This window comes from Syngnathus acus, chromosome 12 (assembly GCF_901709675.1).
Source record: "Syngnathus acus chromosome 12, fSynAcu1.2, whole genome shotgun sequence".
In the NCBI taxonomy this organism is placed as follows: Eukaryota; Metazoa; Chordata; class Actinopteri; order Syngnathiformes; family Syngnathidae; genus Syngnathus; species Syngnathus acus.
The window spans coordinates 8,079,051-8,100,652 of NC_051097.1; the positions used below are offsets into that span (position 1 = coordinate 8,079,051).

At 43.2% G+C, this 21,602-nt stretch overlaps 1 protein-coding gene across 2 annotated transcripts; it reads right to left on the reverse strand.

Moving 5' to 3' along the window:
• Positions 1-6,131: 6,131 nt before the first annotated feature.
• ass1 (argininosuccinate synthase 1) lies at positions 6,132-21,583 on the reverse strand. 2 transcript variants are annotated; one of them, XM_037265733.1, is made up of 15 exons: positions 21,490-21,583; positions 20,654-20,780; positions 20,234-20,302; positions 19,695-19,883; positions 19,556-19,612; positions 19,404-19,478; positions 18,939-19,009; positions 18,836-18,866; positions 14,254-14,344; positions 11,792-11,876; positions 11,530-11,594; positions 9,548-9,679; positions 8,858-9,014; positions 6,482-6,547; positions 6,132-6,303 (listed from the first exon to the last, which is right to left on the reverse strand). In XM_037265733.1, exons 2-15 carry the CDS (start codon positions 20,753-20,755, stop codon positions 6,255-6,257), a joined length of 1,239 nt encoding a protein of 412 aa, XP_037121628.1. In that variant the 5' UTR covers positions 20,756-20,780; positions 21,490-21,583; the 3' UTR covers positions 6,132-6,254. The 2 variants fall into 2 exon arrangements, with proteins under 2 accessions (XP_037121628.1, XP_037121629.1); XM_037265734.1 differs by having other exon boundaries at positions 21,477-21,545.
• Between the last annotated feature and the right edge of the window lie 19 nt (positions 21,584-21,602).

A 21,602-nucleotide genomic window follows, 5' to 3' on the forward strand; every position in this document is an offset into this window, starting at 1 on the left:
TTCTTCAATATATATTTTATTTTATAAACATTTATCATCTGCATTTTCTAAAGAATTCTTGAGGTTAAAAAAGAGCAACATATGTCAAGACAGACATATTTTATTTATGAATCCCTATCCGGTGTGAATCATGGACATGATACTTGAGGCATTTGAAAAAGTGTCAGAATAATACTTAAATAATTGCTTTTTACCCTTTGCTGCACATGTGGAAACATATGTCGTTGCACATCTGGAAAACGCCAGCAGCCAGACAGAAGAAAAAGCTCTGTAAAATTGCAGCAAATTTCCCCAAATCTTTATGCAAAATAGTCTCCCGCTTCATAAATTATATCCAAACTCAGTGAGAAGCAGCACTGAGCAGTGTGTGGTCTGGAAGCTATACAGTACTACACACAATGCAGCTAGCACCTGGCTGGGAGTCTTATAAAAATAAAAAATAAAGTACGATTTATGAAAGAAAGCAATTATATGAAAACAAGATACATCAATTTCTAAAGAAAATCAAATTAAAAATGTCAATCAAAATATTTTTAAAGGCTAAAAATACATATAAAATATGCATTCAGATAAATATGTAATAGAAATATCCATAAATGACATTAAAAATACTACGAATAAAATGAAAAGACATGTACATGTATGGATGACTTTTTTAATATTTTAGAAATATATTCTGGGTAACATATTTATGTTTTCATAATCAATAGTAACAAATAGATACATATTATGGTGAAGGCTGCAGATTGCATAAAAGTGCTTATTGACTTGCACATGATGTGCAGCTGCTCTAACCATGTTCTCTTTTTTTCCCACACAAGAAGATTGTTAAGGTTTCCATGTTGCACATATCAATTTCTCTTCCACGCCAGCCTCTGGCCACTTCATCATGTCCACAAGAGAATCAGAGCGACTGAATGGGAATCTACAGCTGTTCGCAGACCGCCACTCCTCCACCTCACCCCACTCACAAAATTAGCATGACTGAAGTATGATCCTGCTCACATATTGCTACCATGTGCTCAAAGCTGCTGGGAAACAAAAGTGTTGACTTTTTTGTTTACAGTGAATCCCTGCTAAAACACTGTTCAATATTTACAGTTCATAGAAATTGCTCATTGATTACAGGTCCAGACCACTCCTGATATGTTTTTAATGTATTTCAAAGCTTTAAGCATAATACCAAAATAATCCTGTATATGCACGTGAGGCGCAGGTGTTATTTTTATCCAGTTGTGGTGACCATTCTCTCATTCTACACTGTAGCACCTGTGATGTTGACTGTGTGTCTGCCTTTAGTCAGTGGTTGCTAAGTGGCTTAACCGTTAGCACGTTGAGTGATGGTGCCTGTATTTTGTTTTTTCAATAAACTGATTCAAAGAGCATCAGCCAGTCATTTTTTTTTTTAAATATGGTGTGTATATCACAGTTTTTCAATGATTGCAGGCGGGTCTGGAACTTATCCGCCCTTACCATATTACAAATTCTGCCCCGATAAAAGCAGGTGTGTGAGCTGCTGGAGTTCTGCCAGTCAATCAGTGCATTACAAGAGTGTGTATGACTGTGGCTCAAATATCACACATACACACCTATACACACTTGCACACACACACTTGCACGCAGCCGGACAAATGAAACATCAACATTGGTCCACGCCTTTTCTTCCTCCTCCCCCACCTTCTCAATATGGAAGGAAGAGGCCACATGAAACTGTAATTGCTTGATAATTGATGCCGTTCTGCAAAGGGCATCCTTTTCTAAAGGCAGGAAACATGAAATGGATAAAGTTTCATGCAGAGACCTCGGAGGTATCCCGGCACTCCACTCCCCCGATTAACCCCCCCCCCCCCCTCACCGACTGTGCATTTACACTTTTGTCAGTCTGTCTGTTTGTCTGTATTCGAAACCCTTTGTGATGTCAACGTAACATTTCAGTATTAGTAAAATATTAGAAAATTTGTAGGACAAACGATTTTATTATGCTTGTTTTCATAGTTATGTTAAAAAAAGAAATCGTAACATTATTCAATTATTTATGTAATGTTTTATTTTTGTATGTATGAGAGACACCGCCATTTTTGAGCTTAAGAAAAAGACATCCACATTTGTAAGTTTAACAATAATATTACATTTAACTTGATTTAAGAATTTGTTTTTGGTGTCAGTAACTTAAAATGAGTCAATTTGTAGACCTTTACAGACTCTAAAGAAATCTCGAAATATAACGTTTTCGAATTTTACTCCATTTAAAAATCTCAGGCCTCGACACTTGTGCATTAGCAAGATGATTGACAGTCCTCAAAGCTAAACAGCGGCGTTTTGTCGAGTAATGGCAGCTATGCACCTACTTGTTTTTGGTCCTTTTCCATTCTACTTTGCACCCTCCTCCGTCCCTCCCTCCCTCTCTCTCGCATCCTCCTCAAGCCACTTTGCTTTGATCCACTTGTGTATCTGTATTTTAAATGACTCAATTACGTGGGACCCCGCAGTGAAAATGACGGATGTTTTCCACTATTTGTCCCACCCTGACCCCCACCAGTCCTATTCTCCTCTTCCGCGTAACATCAAATTTTCTTCCGATAAACGTTTGCCTGAGAGGAAATAATAGCTAAATGGTGTTGTTTGTAAGCTCTTTGAACTGGGAGCTGACAAAAGAAGTTCGTGTGAATGTTCACCCCCACTTGCGTAGTTGTTGCAGGTAATTCTTCGCAACGGGCCACCGAAAACAAGAATTTAAAAATGAAGGCAAGCATCCAACCTCCATCCATCCAGACGGGCCCAGCACTTAAACACGCTGGCAAGGCCTGAAAAGTTGCCAGCAGTCCCTAGAAGCCAAAACAGCTTCCATCCATCAGAGGAAACTCTCGCAACAAAACAATCAAATAACCAACGACATTAAACATTTATATCATCCAAAGCCAAACGGAAAGAGCATCCTCCGACATCCCCCCCCCCCTCGTGGATTCACGACTACATCACAGCCACGGATCGAACGGCTGAAAGGACGTGTGCCGGCAGAAAACCCCCAGCAGTGGACCGGACCCCCTCCCCTCGCCCCCCTAACAGTCAAAGGAGAGAGGCAGAAGCAAATGAGAGGGATAAATCTATTGATTTGGAGCTCAACATGCTGCATTACACATTGATGCCCCTGGGGTATCTGGGGGGGGCTTTGTTACAGTGAAAGCATTTTTGAAAAGCACAGATTTTATATGACCTTTTGGAAGATGCTATATGTTCAACTGTCCAAACTCAACAGGTTTAAAATGTGATAACTAGCTCCGCCCCTTACTGCCACAATTAGCATTTTTGATTTTGTTGTTATTCGAACGTCGACCTGCACAGGCAATTTGACTTCTGGTTCAGGTCAATGACACTTGTTACATTATTGCATAAAAGATTAATCTAAAACATGAAACTACATTTAGATCTATTTATATATCTATGAATCACAGCTCTGTAACCTAAGCCAGTGTTGAAAGTTTATTGATTCCCATTGTCGATGATGGCGGTGGTCGTTTAGCTACATCTTGTTGTAACGGGAGACGACAAACTCTTCACACTCATTAACCTCCAACACGGAGCAGCAGGCAAAATATTTCTATTTTTCCATCAATATTTCATCACCGGCTCAGGCCAAACAATGCCAAAGGGGGGGCTTTTCTGACCGTAATGGCCCCATCTGTCTATAGATCTAAAGGACAGGAGCTGGCAATGGCTGTCCTTTGACACCAGAAAATAGGCTTTGACATCAATGGAAAACACACACACACACACACACACAAACACACACAGAGGGTCCGTGGATTTTAGAGAGAGCCTGCAAGGCAAAGTGTATCCTGCCATGTTTCCTCACAGATGGTCTCTTGATGTTCTCGCGAAAAAGATCAAGTTTCCAGAGCGACGGGTCTGCTCTCCTAGGCGCCGTTTTGTACGCACACAATGAACAAATTATGACATTATGTGTAGAGGCTGCACTCATTTATTCATAAGTGACGCACCTTCTGTCTGTCAGCTTGTATTATATTATATTATATTATATTATATTATATTATATTATATTATATAATATAATATTATATTATATAATTTTATATTATATTATATTATATTATACGTATTATATTATATTTTATTAATTATATAAATTACATTATATTATATATTAATTATATTATATTTTATTGTGTTTATTATTTATATTATATTATCTAGTGGTTGACAGTGGAACTACACTCAATTAACGGAGCGTTAGATCAACATTAAGTTGTTAACTGGGCAAAAATATAGAACTGCAATTTAATTTGAAACATTCTATTTAACATCGCCATAAAAATTTGGACACCAAAGGTTAAGATCTTTTCACATTAAAAGACGTATTATCAGAACATTTTATTTTATAAATGATTATCTTATGAAGGAAAACTGCTGTCAATAATTCAAACACATATCAAATCAAATGACTGATCAAATCACATAAAAATGACCCAGACGACAATTTATCTTCCTGAATCACTTTGTATGACCTCATCACAAATCCGCTCGCTTGAGCCACAAACCTCCCGGGAGTGGTCCATTACCACTTACCAGTTAAGCATTAGGGTGAAATGTGCAGTGTTTTTGATGCCTTAACTAACAGTAATTAAAAATAAAACACACACACATATGATAGTGGAGCAAAATGGCTGAAAGGACCTGAGCCGCACCTGGAGGGCTGAAACGGGGGTCCCAACGGCTCCCAGGTAGGAAGCCAGACGTCATAATGGACCCTAAACCAATGCAGGATTTTGGACTTAGGTTACAGCAGAAAAAGAAAAAAACGCCGGGGCGGCCATGTTGGCCTGTAATTGTTGGTAATTAACCCCCTCGGTGGTCATTGTCACCGCCTCATTGTGCGTCAGAGTAAAGGTCAGCGAAGGCTTTTTTCCGCAGACAGCTCCACCAAGAGCATGCATTGAATGAGCACAAAAGGCAGGAGAACTATGTTGAGTTCAAGCTTCTATGCACTCAAAACTAACGTCGAGGACAAGATTTTTCTTTCTGGATTTGACAAGGAGGCCACTTTGAACTCTATAGTGGGCTAACAGTGGTGCTAAGGAAGAATGAAGTTTACTTCCTGGTTACTTCCTGTTTCCTTCCAAATATGGGCATGCATGGTTTTCTTTCCGTGATATCACACGAACCTCGATTCCAAGTGCTCTCCTGACTTTTTCAAACGTCCCTTCACCTCCGTTCCATTGAGGTCAGGTGAACAACGAGCTCCTTTGTACTTTGGCTTTGTGCGCCTTGACAGGGACTTGAAGGTTAGTCGACCCCGACTCCCGAAGAGACTCGGAACAGCACGGAACTCCATTAGACCCGCCTCCGCCAACTTTTCATGTCGTGCTATTGTTACATATGTCTATTCCCTCCAGAGTGGGTAATGATGGGTAATTGCTCCCGGGTCAAGGATGATTAATTCCCTTGGTCAGGCGTCAGCGCAGGTAAGACGGAGAAGATGAAATATGAGAAGCGTCCGACGAATGAATGGTCGAGTATCCCAGCATGCATCTTTAAGAATCTTTAGCAAACTAATCAAGACAGATCAGGACTTTCAAAAACACTTTTAGTGGAGTGATAACATTTCTAAGACTTGCTAAAGTCAGATTGAGATTGATAGCTGTCCCCGCCCGCTTCGCCCTCCCGCCCGCCTTCAGCTTGACTGACTAATCTGAATATGGGGGCCATTTCAGACACTGATTATCTTGCAACCTGTGCGCGCGTGACAGTAAATGCTGGGGCCGGCCGGTAATTGACCAGGCAAAGACTGAGACGCCTGCCGTGTAATTGAGCAGGAGCTGGGAGGAGGTGAATGGGTGGGTGGGGGGAGGGAGGAGGAGGTGCCCGCCGCAGCACTCAAAGGTCCGAGGAGCCGTCATTGCCCATTAGACCCGGCGGGGAGTCACCAGACCCGGCGGGAGGTCCCCTTATGGCCGTGTACTCTGACGCTGACACCTTTCAGCGATACATCGGCTAAACTGGAACGCCCCACATTAAGAGAATTTTGCTGAACTTAAGCCTACTTTTAACTGGAGGAGAAAGAAACTGGAAGTACTGCAAATTTTTGCCATAGGGTGGAGGATAATCACACGTAATAATCACTGATATAGATTTTTATTCATTATTATCCGCATTGGAAGGAATGATCACAAAATAATCTCAAAGATTGCAAGTATTGGTGTTGGTACTTCAAGTTGTCGTGTAGCTCCTTCGTCGGCTCACTTCTTGCTGCTGGAGAGACCCTGCAGACGTTGATGCTCCTTGAGCCTGTGGTGAAAAAGATCTTAGAAATTGCATACAAGGAGTTTTCAGTCAGCCACGTCATGTGATACTTTGAGGTTTGCACTGTAATAAACCGAAGACCATACAGTCAAATTTGGCGGCAGGCTGTGTGTATATGCCAATTATAGAAAGCAGCAACACAAAATATATTTTCAATGCTTACCTGACAGCGTTGATCCTGATGAATCCAGAGGCGTCGCAAGGCTCGTAGTCTCCCTGCACATCCATGCTAGAAAGCCCAGATACGACAGCACACAATTAAATGTTTTGTAATCACACCAGACGTGAAGCCTCATTAAACGCTGAGATAACTGGATCATTGATAAGGCCTTCGGAGGGAATAATGGGCCTATTGATTCCTCCACCCGGTGCTACGTTTAAGTATTTGAGAGTCGGTACTGGATGACAACAAAAAAAAAAAAAAAGAGATGCTCAGTTTGATAAAAATAATACCATCATATCAAGTCGAACAGGGGTTCTCAAACTGGGGTTCCCGGATCACTCCTGGGACCGCGGCGATATAGTCACAGATTAGAGATGAAATGATAAATCGAAAACTAATTGATTTAATCGATTTTTGATAGTTGATTAATCATTTCGAGACTTAAAATTACAAGAATGTCCCCAAACCCAGAAAGTTTGATCTAAAGGGGTTCTCGGGTTCATTCGCACACCTCGAAGAAGATTCTAAAGCAATCCCTCGCCGTGTTTCGCCATCCATCCTAAGTGCACGGCGCACAAAAGCGTTCAGTGGCGGCGGCCGGTAATCACGGCAGTTTTCTACCTGCCGTGCTTAATACACTGCCTGGCCCGTGTCCTCTTGCGGCCGCCCGTTTTTTTTCGCCCGGCGCTTATTCTTTGCGAGCACTTAGCCAAAGAGGAAATTGCCAACAAATGATAGGATAAACACGATCAAAAAAGAAAGTCTGACAACTAAATCATCAACTCTCAATACAAGGCTCCCTGCTTGGCACCTGAGCGCCATTATGAAGGAGTGGCTTTGGAGAATATGGCAGCTAGCATAGTATGTGCGTGTGAGCGTGCGTGTGTGCTGCTGGCAGAAACCCTGCCGTCTAATTGAGAGGCGAGCGAGCAGACAGGCGAGGAGGGTGACATTTCCCTCTCAGATGGGTGCAGTGACGGGCTGCGTTACCACTGCGCTAATGATGCCGTTTACGCTTGCCCACGGAGAGACAGCGAGATGCCGGCGGGGGGTCTATGTGTGTGTGTGTTGTCGCTGTGCAATGACAAATGTGTGCGACTGCTCCAAGGTATATGATTCTTGAGCATGCAGGAGACAATATCTACTTTTTTCGTACATACTAGGGCCCAATCAATATTGAATTCTGGCAAATGCCAATCCTGATATTTGGAAGCAGAAAATTCTGTGAACTGATTAATCGTGCAATTAATTTTGAAGGTACTTTTTACAAGGTGAAATAAATAAATTACTGGGAAAACATTTGACTGTTTATGATTTAATACTTATCTTCACAACAGAGAAAAGTTGGCCCATTTTTTGGGGGGCGGGCAATGTTAATGTTGTTGTAATCTGTTTGTGTAAAAAAAAAAAAAAAATGCCAATTTTAAAAGCGTTAATTTCAACAGATTCCATCGGTCGAGCCTGATTCAAAATAAATTGGAGTGAATTGTTCCTCATGAATTAATTAGCTGCCCCTTAAACTAAAGCAGGCAATGAATCAGAGCATTTTACTGGATTCCTTTGTCATTTGTTTGGGGACATTTGCACTGAGCCCTTTTGTGGGGAACTTCAGGGCCCATCTGTCAGGAGGGCCTGAGGACTTTGCCACGGTGAAACACAACACCTCAGTCGCACAACACGCTAGCGACCTTTGCGCTAACAACCGAGCTTATTCCAGTTTCAAAAAAACTGCAGGATATTTAAATCAAAAGTAATGCAGGAGAAGATGAAATTTATGTAACGTTCTCTATTTTAAGCACTTTGTCTCCACCTTGTGGCTTCGATACCAATTATGATCAATTTTTCGCCGATTATATACCGCAACTCAGCCTGACTGATTGCGCAATTTAAAAGCCACCTCACAGATGGAGCAACTAACAAGAGTTCTCTCCCCTCTTTTGACTCCTTTTCTCTTGTACCGAAAAAAATAAAAACGTTGTGAGAAACTCGACGGCTGTTCACTGGAGGCATGGCTCCTCTTGACCTGCTTAACAAGCATGACGCTTTTGCTACTTTCCTCTAAAAAGGCCCGCTCGACATCAGCTCTCTCTTCTGTGGATGAAAACACTATTAGCCGGTACAAGTGTGTGTGTGACTCAAGTGGGGGGGGGGGGGGGGGGGGACAGAGAAGCATATGGAGTTTTTTTTTTTTTTACTTTGGTCAGTGCTGAGCCTGCCCACAGGGCATCAGGGGTCAACCTCCTGAACAAACCCACTGTTAGCGCGGCTGCGAGGTCATTGGGGGGGTCGGAATCGGGGTGGCTTCCAGAAACTGAGCTTGACGCTACTCTGACGTCTTTGTACATACAGAGCCTCCACATGTTCATCTTTGCTTACCTGACCAGCTCCTCGTTGTACAGGGACTTGGGCGACTCTCGTCCCAGAATGTAAACCTGGCCCTTGAAGACGGACAGCTGCACTTTGCCTTCAATGTTCTCCTGGGACTTGGCTATGCACTGGCGCACAAAGTCACATTCTGGACTGTACCAGAAGCCTGAGAAACAAAAAACACGTTTAGTGGACTGGTTGGAGTCGACCAGTGGATTAGTGGATGGTGTGTGTTGAAGTTTGGACCTCCCCCTTAGTGTTTCCCAGACAGATGGAGGAGAGGCTCGTGTCCGCATTTGTTCGTGGAGGACCCGCACGGCTTGGCGGGGGTCCTCCTCTGATCAGCACCTGACCTCCACCTCATCGTCTGTCACGATCCCCCTTTGAATCTCTTTGATTATTGTCATCTAAATGTATTCGTTGGTCATTAGCATTCTTAAGCGTGTTGTGTGTTTGAAAATCGAATGCAAGTCAGCATTTTGCACTTGTTTTGATTCTTTTAATCCATCCCTCAATTGAATTGTCCGGTCTCTAATGGCGCTGATCCGATTAAGTGGATGAAGGTGCAGAAGAGACTTGGGACTGAGCAGAAGGGAAGATTAGGACACCTGAGCTACACGCTAAACACACAAGTCAAGCTCGACGGACAGATCGAGAGACACAGCTGGGTGAATATTATGTCATATTTGATTGACTTACCGTTGTAGACCAGCTCGGAGAACTTGATCCCGAGTCCCTGCTTGATTCTGCGGACCTCCTTGTCCATGGTGAACGTCTCAATGTCGAGATGGGCCTTTAACAGAATGGTTCCTCCGGGGGTTTCATAGATCCCTGAGAAATAAATAAACATAATTCATTTTTAAAAGTTCATTAAAAAAATATATAATTAAAAAAATAGATATATTTTTAATCTATTTATTTCTTCAATGTTTTGTGACAATCTTAAATCTTTTTTAAAAAATTATTTCCATCATGCATCACAGATTTGGATCGACCACATATTGTAGAAAGTATCAGATTAGCTTTTTTCGTGCGCCCCAAAAAAAGAATACATGAATATTAGTCTTGCACCTTGTGACAGACAGCTCCTTGCTAAATATGGGAGTGTGTGTCCATGCAGGCTAAATGACAGGGTAGGAGGCCCCTGCCAACCAGCAGAGCGTGGACCAGGGCTCTGCCTATACCCTGCAATTTACCCCCTCTGGTCGGGGAGGGGCTGAAAAAAATGAGGTAGCTGACAGCAGAAATGAAGCTGTCACTCAAATGTCAGCTCAATCAAAAAGTAAAGTGGGAAGGGGGGCACAATGTGGTTACAGGCCGAACACCGCCGCTATGCTATTTAATCTCCCGGTCTGGTCTGTACGAGTGCAAATCCTCCAGCGCCGTTCCCGACCTGAAAACAGAGAAGCACTTACTGCGGCGCTGGCGGCCAGAAAGCGGGCTTAGCCCCGTCGCTAATTGTCCAAAGCCTCAAACGGCCGCCACCTGAGCTTGAAGGGCTCGTGGGCCTTTTGCTGATCCGATGGGAGCGCGTCGGGACATTTCCGTTGGCCGGCCTCCATCAGATAAATAAGTTAAAACTGCCTCCAAGTAAACTTGGCTTAAAAACGGCTTAACGGGAGAGAAGCAACAATGGGAAGCTTTTTGGAAGTTGAGTTAAGGCTTAAGGAGAAAACACCTCCAGTGCTTTTCCAGGTTTTTAATCTGGTGAAGTGACGAGAGGTATGCAAAACTTGAAGGCTAAACGGTTTGAGCCGTGAAATTCAATACAGCAGATTTGAACACAAATGGTGCAGCAACACATAGAAACAATCAGTACTAGTGGTGTCCGTTTCTGTTATTGTTGTACAGTACTTTTCTATTTTTTATTTTTAAATTTCAAGCCAATATCACATCCAGTCATATTTTTAATGGCGGAGATCTGGACTTGCTTTCATTTTCAGGAGAGCCGGACATGCCAATCTTGTCTAATAGTCTAACAGTGATTTCCGACAATCGCCGCCTGTGCACAGAAAGGTCAGAGGTCCGACAGCGCTGTGACAGGCTTGCCGATTGTTTTGTAGCTACATTCTTTGATAAATATGACCTGACAAAAAAATAAATAAAAAAATAGTATGAATGCACTCAGTGGGGGTTACTCAAGCGATGTGACACATTGGCCTCCACCTCTTCCCGTTACTCTTCCTTTTGTACCGACGACGGAAAAGAAAAGTGGGCTTCCCACTTTCCCCGTTTCTACCTGCCAACGTTGTGTCACGGCGGTGAAAAGGTGTGTAGGTGTGTGTGTGTGTGTGTGTGTGTGTGTGTGTGTGTGAGCACGCAAGCTTTGGCCCACTTATTTGTGATGTTTGTCACAAGCAGAGCTGAAGTGACAACAGAGTGCACAAGTGACGGACAGATGTTTTGAGCCCTGTGGAGCAGGTGTGCTCCAAACGCAGTCAAATGTTTGGTTTTCTCCCGTGGATATTTCCGCGCACACACACACCGACATGAATGAATGGAAGTCTATAATTCCAAACACTTGCAGGAGACGCATTTTGCTTTTACCGACTCGAAGCGCTCATGTAAAATAACTGCAAATTGCGTAAAAGCTCCCGATGTGGAAATGAAGGTTTGAAGAGAAGAAAAGGTTTAAAATATCGAGATGCGTTTTGGGAACATGAAAGCGTAATTGTGTTCACCTCGGGACTTCATGCCGATGAAACGGTTTTCCACGATGTCGATGCGACCCACTCCGTGCTTTCCGCTAAGAGAGTCAAACGGCATTGACATTTCATTCAACAAATGAAAATATTGGAATTAAAATAAAAATATATTGAAAAAAAAAAATCTGTAATATCTGAAGAAATTAAAAGAAAAGGTGGACGCATTTTTATGTCATTTTAAATGACATAGAAACATTAAGCACACTTTAAAATTAAATGTAAAAAAAAAAATCCTTACCCAATCTCATTCAGAAATAAAAAGATATCCAAAGGGGTGTCTTTTGATATCCCTTGCTTCACACTGACCACCTTGACAGGAACACCTGAAAAAAAATGAAAATTTGATAAATTATGAAAAATGACCCGTCAAATATATAATTACAGCACGCATGTTTTTCTTTCAACAAATTGAGCTAAATTTTTCCAGAACCCTTTTCCAACAATCCTTTTTATTCAATGCAAGAAAATAACAGCGAGACTAAAGTGGAAGTGCAATTTGCATGAATAAGCGTGCCGTCACCAGCATGCATTAGAAAATCACTCAACCTTTTCATTTGCTCTTTTTTTTTTTTTAATATATATATATATATATATATATATATATGTCAATAAATTCAGACTTCTTAAACCAAAATTCAAAGTCATCTAAATCACATTCTCCACCACGAGCTATGCTTGAAATCTTTCTGCTATACACTCAACCTGAAAAATGAATTGTTAGGCATGACACATAAACTCAAATAAATATCTAGTGACAAGTATTCATTACAAGTCATTGATATCAATAATGGTCAAGTAAAACGCGTCACAAAAGGGGGCGACGAGAAAGAATGGCTAATAAATTCAAAGGCTCGACCAATGTGAAAGCTGTGAAATTGTGGGCTGGCCTTAAACTAATTCAATTAAACACACAGCTTTGTTATTGGCGCTCTCTTTAGCGCTGACACTGACAGAGTGTGTGTGTGTGTGTGACCAACTTACCAAGCGTCCTATCAGATACACACATTGATAGTTTATTTTGTTGACCGGGAGACACCCACGTTGGCATCAATCACTGTCACCCCGCTGCTTCATGATGCTCTTTAATGACAGACGTGGGCTAATTGTTGACGGGGGTAGGACCCCCCCCCCAAAAAAAAAACAAAGATAAAATTTTGAGGGGGACCCAAAAAAAAAAACCTTCAAAAATTCTTCTTTGATTTGGATACGACAGCTTTGGGAAAAATCCTGACACGTGAAGGACTTGACAAATTTTTTTGGACAAGGGCTTTGTTGACGGGCCCATTCGCGCATCGCGGGAATCTCGCGGCTCCCATGGAAGCTAAAGTGGAGACGAGGGTTATTATCAACTCCCCCCACCCCCCCCCTCCCTTATAGCTAATAATTAGATTAAAAGTTCAAATAAATTAAGTGACCGAACGTGGGAGTGGAGGGGCCGAGCCTTTTCCTGCATTTTGCGCACTCTCTCCATCATTCTGCCGCTCACATCATTCACCCAAACGGCTCGCTCTCATTCTTCCCGTGATCCTTTTCTTCAGTTTTTTTTCTCGCCGCCTAACAGTGCAAACAATGGGTGCGCAGACACAGTTGTAGGAAAAATTACTGCTTTACATTTTTCCTCTCTGTCTCTCTTTCCTCTGCTATTTCTTTGGCGTGAAAGGAGGGAGGGATGGAAAAAAAAAAAGAGGGGAAAATACGGGGGGGAATGTTAAAGGTTTTTGTTGTTAAATATTCTTTTTTAATCAGTGAGAAAACTTTGGTGAGAAAAAGCAAGGATGAAAAAGGCGGAGGGTGGGGGGGGAGTGAAAACATTCTTGTGCTGGATCTTGTGCTCAGAGGGAGGAGCAGGCTCGGTCAGGGTCTTTGTGTGGACAACTAAAACAGCTTTTGTCACAGGGCGCTCAATAAAAGCCAAAGAGAATATGTGTGAAAACGGTGCACAGGGTTGAGAAGAAAAAAAAAAAAAAAAACAGGCACGACTTAAACACGGTTCAAGTCAGACATTCCCGACCATCAGGTGTGCTCGATCCAACATCTACTGTGAGTGACATTTTGCTGAGACAATTTTCTAATGCAAACTTTATGAATGGCTCATTGGAAAAAGATATATTCCCCCGCAATAAGAGGAGCTAGTGTCCCCCCCCCCCACTCCTCATGGATGCTCTTCATCCGCAAGGCGATGAAGAGACATCTGTGCTATTTGCCCCCCAGGCTGGATGTTTCTTGCCATTTTCTCTTTGCGCAAACATGTGACACTTTCCACTATTCCAGCCCAACATATCTAATGAGGATCTCCCCCGGGGCCCCCTCGGGGTGTCGATGTATTAGCAAGACTTCCGGCTTGTGTGTGTGTGCCCTACGGCCAAGCACGGCAGGTTCGCATATTAAGTCTGGGTGGTCAGCGGTGATAAAGTGGCAAAAGGGGGTCAGTGTTGGAGCGGCAGCCCCGCGGCGACAGTGGCCCACGTTAAGTAACAAGAGACGCTGACAGCGTGGACATCAACATTCGAGATAAACGACTTTTGAAAAGGGAGCTCGGGGAAATAAATGACTTGTGTGGTCCTGCCGTCATTTTTTATGTAGTTATGCAAGTGTGTCGATCAAATTTAATCGTATGCCATTTTTTGTACGAGATATCTTATAAAAAGGTCCCAAAAAAATGATTAAAGGACAAAAGGGGTGCTTGAAATAGACACAAACCGTTTTTGAACTGCAGCTCCAGTACATCAGGGGAGGAGGGAGAGTCTTCTGGGTTCTTAGTCATTTGATAGAGGTCAGTCGGAGCGTGGTTCTGAAAAAGAAGATCAAAAAAAAAAAAATGAGTTACACTTTTGCTCCCACTGATGAACAACCTTCAGAGACCTCATCACAGAAGAAGACTTTTGTGTGAAATTGACACATGGCTAGCAGGAGAAAAGAGATGATGAGGCGTGAAAAGTAGTTACTTGAAAATGTCGGGAATGGGCGGAGAAAAAAAAAAAGAATCAATATTTCATTTTTTTTTTTTATTGTGTGGCCCTGCAGCAGAGGCAACTCCATCAATCCATCTTCATCATAGCACTTGTCCTGAGTGTTGCTTCTCGCTCAAATACAAACATTTATTTTTGGATGAATTAACATCAACTACGTAATTAAAAAAAAAAAATTCAGTTTGAGGAAGGCAACATTTTGTGCCCCATTGCACAAAGCAAGGTCCATAAGACACGCTTGGTTGCATTTGGTGAGGACGAACAAGAACATTTTTAAAGAGATCATCTTCTTGTTTTTGCCTAAATCTTTTTCTCCCTCTGTTGACACCGCTTTCATCTTCCGTCGTCAATTTTCTGCCTGACAAAGCCTTCCTATTATTTCAAAAAGTTGTCCCGGCTGTCAGACGTTTGCGTCCTGGAGTCGCCTCGCGCTCGGTCGGGAGTAGGACGGTGTCCTCGGAGCGGCGGCAAATTGTAGGGGTGCTATGCAAAATAACTACTGAGTGCATTTAAATGGAAAGCTTTACCAGACACGGAATCATCACACAATAACTAATCGGCGTTCGTCACTGAGGTGAAAACGAGGAGCCGCAAACGCTTTTTCCTTTTAACTAAACACCCAAATTGACGGCGACCGTGTCACCTCTTTGGAATTTTATGCCTCACTGGCCTAAAAGAGTGAGGAGTCTAAAAAGCCTTTTGATGGCTGAATTTTATTTACAGGGGAAGTGTTTAAAAACTATAATAATTTTGAGGTTTGATAGACTCGGTTGATGCTTAATTCAAAATAAGCTTAGTAATCATGTGAATGATTTATTTTTCTAGGGGGCGCTACTGAGACTATTTTAAACCATTGCTCCAAAACACATACCTGAAACTTACAAAAAGTTGAGTTTTCAGGACTCCGAAAAGATGATTCATTCCTAGAAGGACTTGAGAGCCCTAAATATTCAAATGTGAGCATATCACAAGAAAATGGGAGCGCACACTTAAGGGTGGCTGGATACAAAGAAAAACGGGAAAAGTGAGGGAATAGCTCAGTTTGAAGATCAATGCATTTCAATTGAAACCCCCTGCAGGTGGACTTGTCCCAAAGCCGTGGCCCTGGGAGGGAGGGGGAGGAGGTGGGAAGGTAGAGGGAGGGGGGGGGGGGTCGGGTATTGGTGGCAAATGGTGCGTGAAGCACACCATCATGTCGCACAGAGCAACTCCTTTGGCAGTCTCGGCTTCGGCCATATTGTTGTGCTAAACGCGGCCCATAGAGCCACGGAGAGGGCTGACGCATGAACTTAAAGCAAGTAAATTTCTATCTTTCCACATATTATTTGCCTCATTGATTTTCAATCGAAGCCAACGGGGCCTAAAGAAGCAGCGGTGGCAGGGAGATGGGAGGGAGGGAGGGGGGGGGGTTCACCAAAGGGAGAGTTGAGAGGGCCGAAAACATCCTTGGTGCAATGGCTCGGAAATGACGCTTAAATGACTGTGTTTCGGGCCTCTCTTTAAAATGCAAACGTGGAAAACTGAGATGAAAAGTATCCTCGTCATGCGCAGGGGAGATGTTTGATTTGCTGCTCGCTTTCAAAAGACTTTGGGACTTTGCAGTATGTTCCATGCTCACTTATGGGAAGGAGAAAGAAAAAAATAATAATAAATAAAATATACATAATGACTAAAAAAATAAAATTACATATACAATTAATCCCCCCCAAAAAATTCCCACGGCACGCCTGATGATGCCACACTAAAGTGTTTGGTAATCAGCGGTCTAAGTATTACTGGTCCCGCCCGAAGGGACGTGAGCGCACGGACCCCAAAAGCTGACCTCTTTGCTTCAAAGCACACATTCACGCGCACACTTACTCCGACAAGCTCCCACTTCCTTCCCCTACGGGCGCTCTCGTCTCTCCATCCATCCATCTTTCCAACTAGCCATGCGACCAAAAACATGGTTTGCCACTTCCTCGAGCCACCCGGCGTCGTTCCGCCTCTTTACTTCTGGTCAACGCGAGCGGCGGTCCATCCGCTTCACCGTCACAAAGAACAAAGCGGGTTCTGGGGGGGTGACACTGATGGAGGCTATAATTAAGAGTGAGCTGATGTTTTAATGACTCGGGACGAGTGTCAGGCTGCCTGAGGGTGGCACCCCTCCAATCACAAGCTGACATCCAACAGCGATAATGAAATTGGATTTTTTTCCTCTTTTTCTTTTTTAACGAGCCATTTAAAAAGGCATTCGTCTTTGTAGAACATTCTGGAAAGTGGTCGACAAGCTGCTCGCATGTCTTGACACAAGTTAACGCTACAAAACGGGGGGTCAGCGGGGCCCATTGTGTTAAAATGCTACCAGGAAGGATTTTGTGTTTTTAATTGCAGAGTAACCTGAACTGCGGGCTCTTATCTACAGCAGAACATATGAGCGACCATTGGGACATTTCCTCATTTAACTGTGACAAGCGAAGGGAAGTGGAGGAGGTGGGGTGTGCTGGGAGTAAGGGTATTTGGTGCCACAGGTGGAGGTTGAGAAGTTTGCTCCTCAGCCTTTAGGGCAGTAACTGGAGGAGAGACAGGCTGATATCGAGATGAGATATCCTCTTGAGATGACCTTCTGGGTCAATTAGCCAATGAGAGCAGATTTCCTGGAGAGATTTGCTTTAAAATTCACTTGAATTCGTTTTTATTTCAGCGGCCCAGATGGGGAAATTCAAAAGTCCTGCGATAATTGTTGAATTAATGTCGCTGAATTAACTGAATTTATTGGTTGGTACATTTGTGAATCATAAAATTCATGGAGTAAAACAAACCGTCGATAAAGTTCCAGCTGTTGACCAGCATCACGGAACGGACCGCGTTCAACTTTGGAGGTTCCGCTTTCCACCATTGCCCAGGATAATGTATTCAAATCCTTTTACCGCTGCGGAGCCCGGCTCCCGAAATATTTCATTGTACATAACGCCATTAATGGACTCGCATTGGAGTAAACGGCCATAGACAAACTATGAATGCAACACAATAGTGTCATCATACATTGCTATGCTCCTGCGCTTTTTTCCCCTCGGCATTCCTTTCAAAACATTTATCAAGCGTTGGAGTTCTCAGGAGGGGTGGGAAAGTGAAGGAGACGCAAAAGGTCTGAGTTACAGTGCAGCGCAACTCCAGCCGTGCGGGACCCGTCGCCGCCTTGTGACACCCCGTCCGTCGGGAGGAGGGTGCGCGCCCGATCTGTCTGGGCACGCCGTCTTTGTACTTTACTGTTACTGGTGACATTTTGGTGTCACGGTGTCACGGTGAAATGGCTCCCCTCCCACGTCGCAGCCCGCGGCGGCGCAAAACCGTCCAAACAATGAGCACCCGAGAGAGTTGGGGCTGGAACTCAGGAGGCCCCAGCTGGGCGCGATGCCCCTAACCCTATCCCTCCCCTCCCTCCCCCGGCTCCCATGAAATCGGGAATTAGTCGAAGCGTCACTGACGACAAGTCAGTGTCTGTGTGTCCCCGGCTCTTCCCAGGGCCCGGCGAGGACCCCGGGTGAGCCCAGACGCATACAGACATGGGCGACGCTGTGAGATGGGAGCTTTGCGGGTCGCCGAGGGCAACCTGTATGTACTGCCGTCACCTCTGACCGCCGGCAAAACTCACATAAAGTCCTCACCAGCAAGAGTTGCTGCACATGTAATATTCCAATGGTGCTACTTTGAGGGTCGGTCGTAAATTGTACCACTGTAAAACCACGGCGAGGGCTGGCTACCGACCACTCTGTCATGATATCCCAATAATTTTCTTATTCTTAAAAAATGAAAGCAGTGCTGGTGAATATCGATAATCGGGTCTAATTTGAGCAATCTTCCTCTTTTTTTTCCTATTATCACATCTCGAAAAGATTATCCTGGGCAATTATCCTGTGCTGCGGGGTAATAGCTAAAATTGATTCTTTCCCGCCAGCAGATGTCTCTGAAGGATTATTCTGTGATGTCGGGTTTTTCCAAGCGGACCTATCTTGGCCAACAATCGTAAACATTAAACTCGTTCATTATTTCCAATGCCAAATGGAAATGTTGTGTGGTCAACATCGAATTGGCCGGGCCACAAATTTCATGATCGTGTCATTGAACGGAACGATAATCAATCACAGCCCGCTGAAGGAATAACTAAATTAGAAACGAGCAACAGTTAGCCAAATCCTACAACTCCCCCTCTTTTGTCTTTGCTGGAAATCTGAATGCCTTGTGGTGCCACTTTAACGACTGCTGGTCATACATGGTACTACAGCAGACAAGTTTAGGAACTCAAAATTAGTGATGTGTGTCATTGATCTTACCTTGGGATTTTCCAGGATGCCAGATTCATAACTATTAGGAAATAAAATTAGGTATGAGTGTAATGATGAGCATATTATAAAGCAGCTAAAATTGGCCTCCTACCTTATATGCATGAGGTTGGCGTCCATGCTCCAAGGGGCCCGTGGAGTGACCGGCACAGGGATGCCCTGTTTCTAAAGTTCAACAGAAAATCGTCCACAAATGACTAGAACAAATAAGTTACTGTATACTGTTAAAGTAGCTACAAAATAATAAGATCTTTGCGGATATGTGAAGACCTGTGATTCCAAACTACTTATTTCAACTACTTGTCAACTTATTGTCATTATTCTTTTGTGGTGTGTCATGAGATATTTTTTATGCACTTTGGCAGAAAAAGTTTGGGAGACACTAGGTTCTGGAAAAAAGTTTAAGAGACACTACTGAAAGGAAATCTAGTGGTGAGAAACGTCATGAGCGCCCTCTAGTGTACAAACAGCTTCACGACAACCTGCTAGGCCATGTGACCATATCACACGCGTTAGCTTGGCGCGCAGGTAAATAACCACTTTTGCTAGACCATCATACCTGTGCGTACTCCATCAAGTCCGTTCTTCCTCGGAAGCGGTTGTAGAACTCTGGAATCCTCCAGGGTGCAATAATCTGCAAAGCACACAATTGGGTGAGCGTCACCTTCCCAGATCCAAGACTGCCTGCAGACATCACATGAACCGAGTCACCTTAACTCCAGGATAGAGGGCGTGGAAAGCCAGCTCAAAACGGATCTGGTCATTGCCCTGACGGAAACAAAACCAAAAAATAAATAGCTGTACTCTGGAGAATCTATCGATCTGTTTACCTATCGTGGGATAAGCTCACCTTTCCCGTGGCACCATGTGACACGTACAGGGCTCCTTCCTGCCGCGCAATCTCAATCTGGCGCCTGGCGATGCAGGGACGAGCCAACGCGGTGCCAAGAAGGTACCGGTCCTCGTAGATGGCGTTTGCCTGGACAGCGGGCATGATGAAGTCCTCCACGAACTCGGTGCGAAGGTCTTCAATGAAGACCTGCACAAGAGACGCAGTGAGGAGTCAGACTGGAGTTTATCGCTAGCTTTTTTACAGCACACTTTCTTCATTCTCAGTAGTTCTCCATTTTATTTAATGAACAGAAACTATTTTAACATCCTCAGCTGGCATTTTGGCAAGACATTGTGAAGTTCGCTGGCATCATCTAGTGGCGGAATACCTGAAGCTCACCCAGTTACATTTTTGCTTGCATATCAAAATCAATCAATATATGTAAAAATTCAAAATTGACCAACTGATGGGGTCATAAATTGAAAACCCAACCGTCAAAGAACCTTTTATTTTTTATTTTGGCTTTTGCATTTTGTGTAATAATTGATCTCACATACCTTTTTGGCACCGAGGCTTTCTGCCTTTTTGCGAGCAGATTCAAAGTCTTCATCTTGTCCAATATTGGCCTACATGGGAAGATAAATAAATTTACTACACATCAAATGTGGCTAAAAATATCTGAAAAGCTCATTAATGCAGTCTTGATATTCATGTGATCCAACACAACTCAAATACTGTATGATTATCATTTTGGTTGTAATGTGGTACTCAAAAGTACATCACCAATGAGTCAACAAGAGCAACAAAAGACCATTGCTGCTTTTACATCCAGGATGAAAAGAAGAGAAATGTGCTGACGACAAGGGCCCCCCCACATGCCAAAATCCTGCAGTGGCATTATTTAGTGCATTGAGTAGCCCTGTCTGAGCCCCTCAAACAAAAATGCACATAAATCAAAACCTTCCTTCAACTCTTACCATGTAAGCAATGACATCGTAATCCTGCTCCTTGAGCCACATGAGAATACACGATGTGTCCAGTCCTCCGCTGTAGGCCAAAACCACGGTATTTTTAGCCATGATAACAACTTGTTGCTACCGCAAGCTGTGATGACAAAGAAAAGACATTAAGAAGTGAACAGAATCAATAAGTAACTTGAAAACACCCAAGAGTGAAATGTTAACACCGTGTGGTGAACCATGAATTTTCCTTTTGTCTCTTAGATTTTCATTGAAGTGTGAAAGGCCAGGATACAAAACTGGTTCTACATTGAGAAATACCATTAAGGGCAGTTTGGGGATGTTTTCTTCCCTTCGGTTTACAAAACCAAAAAATACATTGCTAATGACCAGGGATGGGAATTGTATTAGCTAGTCTGCTCAAGAATATTCATCCCAGATGACAATAAACATTTGTTATCTCATTGCATCATCGTTGCAGCATTTTAGTATGGCATCGACCGGTTGGACTACTTTACTCAGTTAATCAGTGTACCTGTTCAGTCATGAATAGATGTGTTGCGAAATATGGAGTTTAATACAAATATTCAAATTACACATGCCTCTTTAGAAAACCGAGCCTTGCTTTAAAAAGAATAACAAAATAGAAAACACGTGCAATGGTTTTGCTTTGAAGGTAATTGCTCAAACACCAGTAAAAATCAATCAATCAGCATTTGGTTTCTTTTTAGATTTGTAGTGACGACGCCAGTTACGAAAAGCAGCCGTCTGCTAATCGACAAAATACCAACGAATCAAATGCGATTCCAATACATGCAATCGATACTTTGGAGGAAATGACCTGTTGGACTCACTTAATAAAATGGGAGCAGGTCTTAGAAGGTTGTGATATCGGCCTGTTGCATGGATGCAAGGTGGTGGACTAGTTGCGTAGCCGCTCCATCACTGCTCTTATTGGGTTTCCTTC

Coding starts and splice junctions, on each gene's coding strand:
- ass1 (XM_037265733.1), bottom strand. CDS start 20,755: ATGGCTAAAAATACCGTGGTTTTGGCCTACAGCGGAGGACTGGACACA. Junction 14,345..18,835: donor GCATCCTGGAAAATCCCAAG/GTAAGATCAATG, acceptor CTTCTTTTTCAG/AACCACGCTCCGACTGACCT. Junction 6,548..8,857: donor TACAACGAGGAGCTGGTCAG/GTAAGCAAAGAT, acceptor TGGGCTTTCTAG/CATGGATGTGCAGGGAGACT.